The sequence below is a fragment of the Lithobates pipiens genome, unplaced genomic scaffold (assembly GCF_037356315.1).
Source record: "Lithobates pipiens isolate NorthernLeopardFrog02 unplaced genomic scaffold, aLitPip1_a1.2 Scaffold_3, whole genome shotgun sequence".
Lineage (NCBI taxonomy): Eukaryota > Metazoa > Chordata > Amphibia > Anura > Ranidae > Lithobates > Lithobates pipiens.
In genome coordinates, this window is record NW_027507790.1 from 64,879,314 (window position 1) to 64,891,902 (window position 12,589).

The 12,589-nt window shown below is 40.0% G+C and overlaps 1 protein-coding gene across 2 annotated transcripts in view; it reads right to left on the reverse strand.

The window, feature by feature from the left end:
• ADGRD1 (adhesion G protein-coupled receptor D1) overlaps positions 1-12,589 on the reverse strand; it is an 843,751-nt gene that overhangs the window by 15,189 nt on the left and 815,973 nt on the right. For both annotated transcript variants that reach the window (XM_077461779.1, XM_077461778.1), the window contains 2 exons: positions 10,706-10,832; positions 10,307-10,348 (listed from right to left, as the gene is read on the reverse strand). In XM_077461779.1, the coding sequence (XP_077317905.1) occupies positions 10,307-10,348; positions 10,706-10,832 (169 nt within the window). The remainder of the gene's footprint in view (positions 1-10,306; positions 10,349-10,705; positions 10,833-12,589) is intronic.

Sequence of the window (12,589 nt, forward strand, 5' to 3'; positions counted from 1 at the left end):
TGATCCCGCTAACAATGCGTTTTGGGAAACCTAAAATGCAGGCAACGCTAATATAGATCTGATCAGATACTATATTACTAAGGGAGGTGTATGCTTTGCTCGTGGGTGTTAGCGGTACTGGCACTAACCTGACGCTGGGGCGACGCAGGCCTTATCTGACCCTCAAATTTATATCACCCGCCGGGTGATCAGGGGGTTAAACCTTTATTAGGTAATAAATGGCGGGTGCCCTGAAACAAAAAAAAAATAACTAACCAACCAACGTCACCTGTAACAGTTATATGGTGATCACTGGTGAAAGGGTTAACTGGGGGGCAATCAGGGGGCTATGCGGTAGTATATGGGGGTCCCTGACGCTATAAAAAGCTGCGGCGAACCCAAATACTTACCTGCCTAACTAGCGTCACCTGTGACACTAATACAGCGATCAGAAAAACGATCGCTTATTAGTGACACTGGCGACGGGGGGTGATCACGGGGTTAAACCTTTATTGGGGGGGTTAGGGGGCACCCTAGAGCTAAAGGGGGCTAACCCTAACTGCCCTAACAGTTATTACAGTCACAAATGACACCAATGCAAAAAAAAAAAAAATATGCACTTGGTGTCACTGTGACTGGGGGGGGCAGGGGTGATTGGGGGGTGATTGGGGGGTGATCGGGGGGGTGAAAAGTGTGCCTGGAGTGTTCTACTGTTAGTGTAGTGTTAGGTGCAACTCACCGATCCTCTCTCCTCCGTGCCGGAACGAAAAAGACCGACACGAGGAGAGATTCCTTCACTTCCTCTCCTGTGTTTACATTACAGGAGAGGAAGTGATGTCACGCTGGCATTTCATTCGTCGGGAGCGATCGCGAGGGGGTGGCCATGAATGAATGGCCGTCCCCTCGTCCGGAATCGCTCCCGAACGAATACCGACCGCCGCAGGCACCGGGCGGGGGCCCGATCGGACATGTAAGCCCTTATGCCTGCCCGTGCCATTCTGTCGACGTACATCGTCGTGCGGCGGTCGGCAAGTGGTTAAGGAAAGTATAGTGTATTTTCAGAAAGAACATGTTTTCCGTTATTATTGTTGCATTCCCCTTCACTCATTTTTCACCAAAGGACATTGATGTGTGGGTGCCCAATATGCCTAAGGTGTCAGTATGCCTGTGCCAGTGTCCATTGAAACTAGACTTCTTTAATGTTATACTAACAATTTACGCATATGTTGCTATGTAGCAACAAAAGGGATATAAACTATCCTAAAGCGAAAATTAAATTAATTTTGAGCTCCACTAGTCAGCTACCTAACATAAAAAACTACAATTATTTGATATCTATTTCTTCCTAATGAAAACCTAGGAAATAAAGATATATCTATTCAGACAATGTATATTAAATGATGACAGACATTAAATGTTAAAAAGGTATAGGGTACACAACCAAGACTCCAAGAAAAAAAATGCTCTGGGAGTTAGAGGAGTGGAGTGAAGTCTCAGGAACTCAAGGAATTAAGAACATTTAAAACTTTTATTTGGGACAAAGTTTTAATAAATATCATTCTTAAATGTATTATTACAAACTAAACGCTGAAAATATTAGTCATTTTATATAGTTAGTAAGGTTGAATAAAGACACCAGTCCATCCAGGGTGAGTGTCTACAGTTGTCCCTATCCCTGTACATTGCACACTCACATTGGTCCCTACCCTTAAGGAACCCACAATCCAGGGTCCCCATTCATGCACTAGGGCCAATTGGCCTACCTGCATGTCTTTGGGGTGTGGGGGGAGGCTGGGGTGCCTGGGGGGGGGGGGCATGCAGGAATGGGAAGAACATGCATACTCCAGGCAGGTTGTGTTGTGGTTGGGATTTGAACCAGTGACCCTTTATACTGCTAGGTGAGAGTGCTAACCACTACACCGCTGTGCCACCATTTTAACCACTTCCCATTCAGGACAATTCCGGCAATTCGCTCCTACATGTAAAAATCTACTTTATTTTGCAAGAAAATTACTTAGAATAGAACCCCCAAACATTATATATTTTTTTACAAGGTACCTTATATAATAAAATGGTGGGTGTTGCAATTTTTATGTCACACAGTATCTGCACAGCATTTTTTCAAATGCAATTTCTGGGAAAAAAACAAAAAACACTTTCATGAACTAAAAAAAAAAAAAAAAAAGCACTAAAGTTAGCCCAATTCTTTTGTATAATGTGAAAGATGATGTTACAGATAGATACCTAAAATTTCATGCTTTAAAATTGCGTCTGCCCATGGAATGGCGGCAAACTTCGGTGCTTAAGACTCTCCATAGATTATGCTTTAAACACCTTTACAGATTACTAGTTTAGAGTTCCAAAGGAAGTCTGGTGCTAGAATTATTGCTCTTATGCCGCGTACACACGGTCGGAGAATCCGTCGGAATGTGTCTTATCGGACCGTGTCGTCAGATAATCCGACTGTGTGTGGTATGCATCGGACTGATTCCGTCCGAATCTCCTTCGGACCCAATTTTCCAACATGTTGGAAATATTTCCCGACCAACTGGGCCGGTCGGACGTAATCCGATCATGTGTAGAGAATTTTGATCGGACCAAGTGCCACGCATGCTCAGATCAAATTCCTAAATCAAAGCTATTGGCTACTAGCCTGAATCTAGTCCCATCGTAACGAAATTACGTCATCACATTCTGAAAGATCTGATTTTTCGACAACTTAGTCTGACCGTGTGTATGCAACAGTTTCGTAAACAATCCGTCAGATTAAATCTGACGGACAAAATCCGACGGATTTGGTTGTGGAAATCTCCGGCCGTGTGTACAGGGGCTTACTCTGACATTCGAGACAATATGTTACATGTGTTGCGCAATCACCATTTACATATGCATTCAAATTTGCACGTAAGCACGGTGGGATGGGATCGCTTTATATATTTATTTTAATTAGTATTATTATTTATTTTATACAGTTTTTTTTTTATTATTACGTTTATGGCTATCACAAGAGATGAGCAGCATCCCTTGTGACAGCGTGGACCATGACCGGTCCTCTTTATGGAGAGATCTAAGGTCTGTTAGACCCCAAATCTCTTCTATAGCCTCCCATGCAGCTGATCAGACACAGATCTGATTGGCTGCTTTCCTGGCCGACCAAAGAGACAAAACTGAAAGTGACAAACTACTCATCGTTCCCGTTTTCCCGTGTTACAGAGAGAGAGGAATGACGTCAGTTCCTCTCTCTTTGTTCAGGGCAGCAATCGCTCCCGAGCTCCGCAATGGGAAAGTAGGGCCTGGGAAAAGTGACGGTAGCCGTGGGAGGGGGATGGCACCCTATTCCACAACCCGCAGAATTGATCAAGTGGTTAAAAAGCCACTCAATCACTTCTGCCTGAAAGGGAACCACCAGCTGAAAAGATACATACCAGGATGATGCCTGTAGTTGCAGCCATTATCCTGGTATAACCACTGAAACCCGAGGAAGTGGTTAAAATATTTAAATATTTTTTTACACAATGTACTGTTCTCTTTATAAAAAAAAAAAAAATTTCTCTGTGCACAGCAAGTACACAAGGAAAGAGATACACTGACAGTTGCTGCCTGTAAGGTTTATTTACTGATCATCATGTCAAAGCTGACATAGTGATCACATGATAAGGAACTATACTCATTAATAGAGACAGGAAGGTGTCAATGACAGCATAGTCTCAGCTAGGATCATGCAGAGCTGTGTTTGCCCTCAGCTGTGAAAGAAAACATAGATTCATGTTTTTCCAGCATGAATGATTGTGCTGAGAAAAATTGCAGACTGCAGCCTTGAATCTGTTAAAGAAGTTTTCAAATATGTCTTTTCCATGTTTTCATGTCTGCGCTGAAATATTTTTTGGTATTGTATGAAATATTACAATACAATAGTATTTGTAGAAGCGTCACTAAGCATACATTCTATTTGCAGCCACAACGCCTCCATTCTTAACCACTTCAGCCCAGCAAGGTTTTACCCCTTTAATGACCAGGCCATTTTTTGTGAAGCAGCACTGTGTTATTTTAGCTGACAATTTCATGGTCGTGGGACCATGTACCCAAATAAAATGGATGTACTTTTTTTCTCACAAATAGAGATTCCTTTTGGTGGTATTTGATCACCTCTGTAGTTTTTAAGAGGACCTAATGTGTCCTAATGTACTAATCAGCACTAAAATTCACCAATGTCTCTAGTGTTGTATGGTAACCAATGTCTGTAGTAATGTGCTTATTAGTAATGGAAAGAACAGTTTGACCAACTGGTTAAAAAGGATAGGAAAGACCTAGGCTAGTGACATATACACATAATCAATGCTCTTTGCCCTGACTTGTAAATTAGTGAACAGCTTTATCAATCCACGTCATATAGATTTTCTTTAGGAAAGGTAAAAAAACTGACATCTACATTCATCTAGAACCGAATATATAATCTCCAAAGTAATCTCATCTGATTCTTTATGCTGACACTGTAAAAAATGGAGTATTAATGTAAATGTCATATGTTTGCAGTAAAAATTGGAGAGCTAGATGAATAATTGGTAGAACAGTATATGTAAAAAGCAATGATATTTCTACTCTTTCAAAATCTAATGATATGCAAACATTTTCTTAGGTAGCTAGGGGCTGCATTTAAGTTGTTCAACCTATTTGGCTGGTCTGCACAGAATGACTTAGGTGTGAAAATTTCCCAGTGCCATAAAATGGAGATATAAATCATACTGCTATTTATGACAGCCAAGTTTCAAGAGTAATGAAGATTTTATAAATTAATGTGACACTGAAAATATGAAATACTTTGCATGTCTATTCATATCATTACATAGACATTACAAGGGCATTGTTAGTTTCCTGTAGATATGAGTGAACATTAAGAAATTCACTTCACTGACAAATTGATTCCTCCCTGTGATCCTTGGCTGGATTAGGATTTACAGACCCACTTTTTATATACTATTTTGAATGTTTTTGATAAACAATGTGTGAACGCCCCAGAAATTCTCATCCAACACACAAGACATATGAAAAATCTATAAGAAAGTGTTCCCTGTTAAATTGAATCAAACCTATATGACTATTAGCCCCATATTTTATAAGGAAATGGGCAAAAAAATATGCCTCTGCTCTCGAAATACCAGCCTAGTGATCAAATCCAGGGGGGTCTTCTCTACTTCTGCTGTATAGGAAAGTGGGAAAATATTTTACAATATATTTACTGGTATTTAAAAAGAACAATATGTAAATTCAACATTTCAACGTAAATGGGGCATGGATAAGACGTTGTATTGTGAGGCTGCAACTTCTTAAAGCTCTGTTCCCTAGACCCTGTGTACTTGAGTTCAACAGATGACTGCACTATCAACCCCCAAACCTCATGCCCAAGGGTAGGAAAACAAGCAAAAACCTGCAGAAACAATTTGTTGAGGATCTTTTGCATTTATTCCCCCCCCGCTTACTCAGGGCCTCTGTGCCCAATATGGGACCATCTCGAGTCCTCAGCCATGCCATACCAGATGCAGGACTACAGAAGCAGCAGAACATCAAAGAGGCATCGCCTTCTTCCCGCCTCAGAGCTGACCCCTACACAGACACTGAGAAGACACACATAGGGGCTTCTGGTGGTGTGAACACTGGTGGTCCAGCTTGTGGTGATGAATTTGATGGTATTCAAAGTATAGAGATGATTTGGACCTTTTATTGCACATTACCTATAGTGGTTTATGGAACTTGGTTACAGAGTGGATACTTATTTTGCTACAGCTGCACTTCAAAACGATTCTTATTGGTCTCACATTGCAAATTGGATTGTATATAGGTCCTTTGTTAGTTTCTAGAGTACCATATATATTTTGCACTTTTGATATATTTGCTTTATAATTACCATTTAATTCTTTGTATATTTATACATTGTGGGTAATTTGATACTTATTATTTAGAGCGTTCCTCATTAATATTCAGTACAGGTGGCAACCCTGTTCTCCCAAATTCATTCTCCTGAAGAGATCCACAAACACTCCCAAGCTCAGGCCTAAACTTCAAGCACTCAGGGAAAGACTTGAGGTTCTTGTCACTCTTGACCAAGGTCAAGGCCCAATTTGTTAAACTTAACATGATATTACAGGCTCTCCTTTTTTTAAAGTGGTTCTAAAGACAGAAGATTTTATTTATCCTAATGCAGTCTATGCATTAAGATAAAAAAACCTTCTGTGTGCAGCAGCCCCCCCTCAGCCCCCCTAATACTTACCTGAGCCCCAACTCTATCCAGCGGTTTTGCAGGAGAGCCTCGGCTGTCCGTCATTAGCTGAGACAGCAGTGGGCGCCAGTGGTTCCAATGGTTCCAGTGGTGAGCCAATGAGGAGAGAGAGAGGGGGCGACATGTCAACATGGGGACAAGGTGCTTCGGGGGTGACTCCAAAGCACACCCCCCATGTTGAGGGCATGTGGCCTGGTAAGGTTCAGGGGGACAGCTCTCTCATCTTCCCCTCTGCCAGGTTGCATGCTCGGATAAGGGTATAGATTTTGTGGGGACCCCTACACCATTTTTTTTATTTTGGCACAGGGTTCTCCTTAAAATCCATACTAGACCTGAAGGGTCTGGTATTGATTTTAGGAGGACACCTACACCATTTTAAATATAAAAATTGGTGCAGGGGACCCCCACGCAATTTATTTTTTAAATTTTGGTTTGGGGTTCCCCTTAATATTCATACTAGACCCAAATGGGTAATGGACTGGGGGGGACCCATGCCATTTTTTTTTTAATGAGTTTTATCTATGATGCCGAGACCCGACAAGACATTACAATACATTACAGCCACAAGCAGTTTTAAATAACTTTTTTCCTTTAAAAATGTAATTTTGCTGTGGTACTGTTCTAAACACGGGAAAACTGTGCCACTTTACAGGCATACTATAGACACCCCCCCAGGCATGATATTTAACCACTTAAGCCCCGGACCAATTTGCAGCCAAAGGACCAAGCCCCTTTTTGGGATTCGTTACTGCATCACTTTAACTGACAATTGCGCGGTCGTGCGACGTGGCTCCCAAACAAAATTGGCGTCCTTTTTTTCCCCACAAATAGAGCTTTCTTTTGTTGGTATTTGATCACCTCTGCGGTTTTTATTTTTTGCGCTATAAACAAAAATAGAGCGACAATTTTGAAAAAAATTCAATATTTTTTACTTTTTGCTATAATAAATATCCCCAAAAAAATTTATAAAATAAACATTTTTTTCCCTCAGTTTAGGCTGATACGTATTCTTCTACATATTTTTGGTGAAAATAAAAACGTAATTAGCGATTATTGATTGGTTTACGCAAAAGTTATAGCGTTTACAAAATAGGGGATAGTTATATAGCATTTTTATTAATACTTTTTTTTTACTAGTAGTGGCGGCGATCAACAATTTTTATTATGGTGGACACATCGGACATTTTTGACACATTTTTGGAACCATTGTCATTTATACAGCAATCGGTGCTATTTAAATGCAGTGATTCCTGTGTAAATGACACTGGCAGTGAAGGAGTTAACAACTAGGGGGCAGTGTAGGTGTTATGTATGACGTTATGTGTTTTTTTTATTGTAGGGGGTGTGATTATATATAAAAGGGAACATACGATTGGTGACAGCCACACAGGGAAGCACGGGGAGAGGTTTGTTTACACAGACCTCTCCTCGTATTTCAGCTCTGTGATCCGATAGTGGGACACCAGCGGCGATCGGGTCTGCTGGTCCCACGGCTATGGTCACGGAGCACAGGACTTGGTTGGGAGCACGCTGCCGGCAGTGTGCTCCCGACCCGCGGCTGGGCACTTAAAAAGCAACGTACAGGTACGTGCTTGTGCCCAGCCGTGCCATTCTGCCGACGTACATCGGCGTGAGGTGGTCCTTAAGTGGTTAAAGGAATTTTTTTTTTCACTTTAAACATTATTAAAATCACTGCTCCTGACTTTTTTTTTTTTTGCATTCATACATGTCCCCTGGGGCAGGACCCAGGTCCCCAAACACTTTTTATATCAATAACTTGCATATAAGCCTTTAAAATTAGCACTTTTGATTTTTCATGTTCGTGTCCCATAGACTTTAATGGTGTTCGGGGGGGTGTTCGGCTCATCCATAGTGTTAAACAGTGCTTTCTTGGATTCACTAACAATATCCAAACCAAGTCTAAAGTATACAACTGAAAGGTTGTCTGTTCTTCCAATTAAAGTAGGTCTGTGCCACCATATTAAGTCTGGGCACTTTTAAGGAACTCAACAAATAAAGGATGTATATCTGTACCAGAGGTGAAATACAGATTACTGTAAAAATTATGAACGGTGTGTTATATTTTATCTAGTTTAGATGATGCTGTGATTATCTACACTTTCAGTTTCTCATAGCCCCCGTAACAAGTCCCACAAATGCCTATTGAGTTTGCTATAATGCGATGGCGTGGAAACAGTGCTGCATGCTCCTTAATTTAGCAATTTTGCAACTTATATGTAGGCTGTGTCTGCTTGCTCATCAGTAGGATGAAAGATGTTTTATGATGTTTCTGCATTGTTACTGTGGATTTGCAGGCTTGTAGATTGTCAATCAGCACCTGGCCATATCTAATCCTGCCTACTGCTTTCTGAATTGATAGCACTACCTCTGTTGCTGAAACCATATCACTGTGAGCTGACGTGTTTAGGAGATGGAGTATGTGAAACAAATAATTTGGCTTGGTTCAGGTAAAGAAAGTTTTTAACAGAATGGCAAAACAGGGGTGCAAAAGCTTTGTAAATTGCCTCAAAATGTATTTATTAAAATAAGTGCAAAAACATGCTCAAAAAAGCAAAATAACTATAGACGCAAATAAAAGTAAGTGAATAAAATCTCAGTACCTACATCAGACTAAGATGCATATGTTCTGTATGGAGGCCTGGGCCCCACTATGCAGAAAATTAAATGGCTGATCCATTTCACGGGGTATACCCCTCAAAACCCAGTGAGTTAATTTGTTGCAATTAGCCATTTGTTTTTGCATTTTTAATAAATAAATAGTTTTAAGGTAACATATAGCTTTTGCACAATTTTTTTGCCATGTTGTAATTTAGAATTAAAGATTTCTTCCAACAGAAGAAGGCATGCCTGAAGCATAACCTCAATTAAAGTGAAGTTTCAGAGTTCTTCTTTTCAAGATGGCTTCTTCTTGTTATAATACTTTAGCGTTGTTTGTTGTTTGTGTATTTTTTCTTTATACACTTAACTAAAGGATGTTTTTTTGTTTACTTTATAATGCTTGTGCATTACTGTACACAGTGTAGCCAACTGTCAGTATTTTTACTGGCAGCCAATAAAAAATGGGCACTTTTTTCCTGCCAGTAAATGCCAGTGACAGTAAAAGTTTGCCAGTAAAACATATGGCTTTGACGCTCGGGTTGGAACTGCTTATGCAGAGTCAATTTCAAGTGTGTGCCTGCCCATTTTAATTTCTTGCCCTCCTGTGTCCTGTCCCTGATTTACTTACTTATATTGAAAAAAAATTAAGAAATATGTTTTCTTCTTTAATATCTACTTTATATCACAATCGAATTATATATTGTACTCATTTGTAGTACTAAAATGTCCGCTTAGAGTAAAACTGTAATTTTGTAACTTTTGGAAATGGCAGTAAAAACTTGGCTGTGGCAGTAAATTTTGGGTGTCGTGTCAGTAAATTTCAATCTGGTAGGTTGGCAATACTGACTGGACTTGATACTTGTTTATACCAGTTCATTTTTTCAAGTTTATAATGCCCTGTACACACGGTCGGAAATTCTGATGGAAAAGGTCCGATTGGATTATGTTGTCTGAAAATCCGAGCGTGTGTGGGCTCTAACTGACTTTTTGCATCTGAAATTCCAACGGAAAAAGTTTGGGAGCTGGATCTCTAATTTTCCGACAACAAAATCCGATCTGACTTTTTCCCGATCGTTTGTAGAGAATTCTGCCAGACAAAGTGCCACGCATGCTCAGATTAAATTACAAGACCAAAGCTATTGGCTACTAGCCTCTATGTAGTCCCGTCGTACGCAACCAATGTCACCTGAATGATCAGATTTTCCGTCAACTTTGTCTGACCATGTGTATGGAACACAAGTTTCGGCCAAAATCCGTTGGAAAAAATCAGACGGAATTTGTGGTCGGAATGTCTAACCGTGTGTACAGGGCATTAAACTTGTTTAGTGAGAGAGCAAGTTCGAGAGGGGGGGGGGGGCTATTGATTAGTCAAATATCCTATAAATTTCAGTTTTAAATATAATTTTTTGTTAACTTGTTTTATGGTTAACTTACCTCAGAATTAAGAAGGCAGTGGAATAGAAATATGAAAAATCCCTAAAGGAAGAGAACAACAGTCATTAGGAGATTTAATTATTCTACCGATAACTACAAAACTGTTTTATATTGTCTAAGCTGTTAAAATAATTATATTTTCCACATTTAAGGAGGAATAAGGTTTTCTCTGCATAAAGTTATTCTCAATGCTATGCCATATGCCTAATGCCGTGGCGCCTAAATCCCAAGCATTAATTACAGTTAGCGTAGATATTTTATATTCCGACACTAATCTTGTTGATCTATTATAGACTACGAAAAGTGAATCCCTTAAACTGTAAAGTATTTAAATAATAACACATGATTCAGCTAACACTTTATATTGCTTTAGGAGCTAATGTGTTCAATTTGGCATACCTGTAAAGAATTGAAAACAGCAAACATATATTGGAATACTATAGACTGTTCATTTACAGCAAGAACCCCAAAGATCCAGGAGCTTCCAAGAATCGGAAGAAGCACAGCAACTGCTTTGGCTGTCAATCTAGAATGGAAAAAAAATAAACATAAATAAGTGATTATCATAGTTAATTGTATATTAAAGGCTACCCTAAATCCTTTACAATTCAAGCTTTGAAAACATTTGTACAGAATAAGAAAAGATTCTGGTTTTGGGCTAGAGCAACTTCTGATTTCAGAGTACACGGTTCAATATGTCAAAAACTAGACATAGAAACAAGTCTAAAACACTCCATCAAAATGTGATTGTTACAAAATAAAACTGTAAAGCACATCTTGACATTACCAAGAAGTTGACACTAGTACCAAATCAAAACTGTTGTGCTGTTTAAAACACGCCACTGGCTGTGTCTTTGTCAATGACTGTGTTCATTCACTGTTGACATTTATGACTAGACACCATCGATGTGGGACTGACAGTACATCACCTTGGAGTCAGCTTTTTATGGAACGGAATCAGTTCTGAAATATTAAACTTTTTTCAGCTCTCATGTTTACCAATTAAACACGGATACATAACTACTTTAGAAATGATAGAATGATAACAAATACAGTTAAGCAGGAATTATTTTAGTCATTAAAGAAAAGGGTATTAATGCTTGCAAAATGTTGGTTTTAAAAACAGTTATTTTCTACTACCTTTGAAAAAATTGTTGTGCTAATCCCCACTTTTCTACTACCTTTTAATATACAGTATTTGTTCATTGGTAAACAATAGGGATAAACATAACCACTTCAGTTCCGGAAGATTTTACACCCTTCATGACCATGCCATTTTTGCCTTTTGGCACTATACTACTTTAAATGGAGATTGCGCGGTCAATGCTGTACCCAAGCAAAATAGATTTTTTTTTTTTTATGGTATTTGATCACCACGGTTATTTTTTATTTTTTGAGATTTAAACAAAAAAAGACCGAAGATTTTTTTATTTTTTAAACAATATTTTTTACTTTCTGGTATAAAACATTCATTAAAAGAAAAAAAAAATTAATATCTTCATAAATTTTGGCTAAAATGTATTTTGATAAATTTTTTTGCAAAAAAAATCCAATAAGTGTATATTGATTGGTTTGCATGAGAGTTATAGTGCCTACAAACATTGGTATATACATTTATACAGCATACTGGAAGTATTCATTTTTTTTATACTACTAATTGCAGCAGTCATTGACTTATAGTGGGGCTTTGATAGTCTGGCGGACAATCTGACACTAATGCCGAGTACACACGATCAGACTGTCTGGCGGACAAACCGCCGTAAAGTCCGCCGGACTGTCCGAAACGAGCAGGCCTGCCCACACACGTGACTATTATCCACCGTACTTTTGAAATGAACGGACTTGCCCACACACACACGGAGGAAAGTCCGTTCATTTTGAGCGTGGCTCCAGGTAGCTGGGACTAGCGAAGGAAGCGTCGCTGGCCCCGTCACCAGGTATGGAGTTAAAGGGGAAGCCCTACGCCGAAAAAATGGCATGGGGGTCCCCCTTAGGTCCATATCAGACACTTATCCGAGGACGCAACCCCACTGGTCAGGAAAGGGGGTGGGGGCGAGCGAGTGGCCCCCCTCCTGAGCCGTACCCGGCCGTGTGCCCTCAACATGGGGGGGTGCTTTGGGGAAGGGGGGTCGCGTGCCCCCCCACCCCAAAGCACCTTGTCCCCATGTTGATGAGGACAAGGGCCTCTTCCCGACAACCCTGGCCGTTGGTTGTCGGGGTCTGTGGGCGGGGGGCTTATCAGAATCCATAAGCCCCCTTTAATAAGGGGGCCCCCGGATCCCG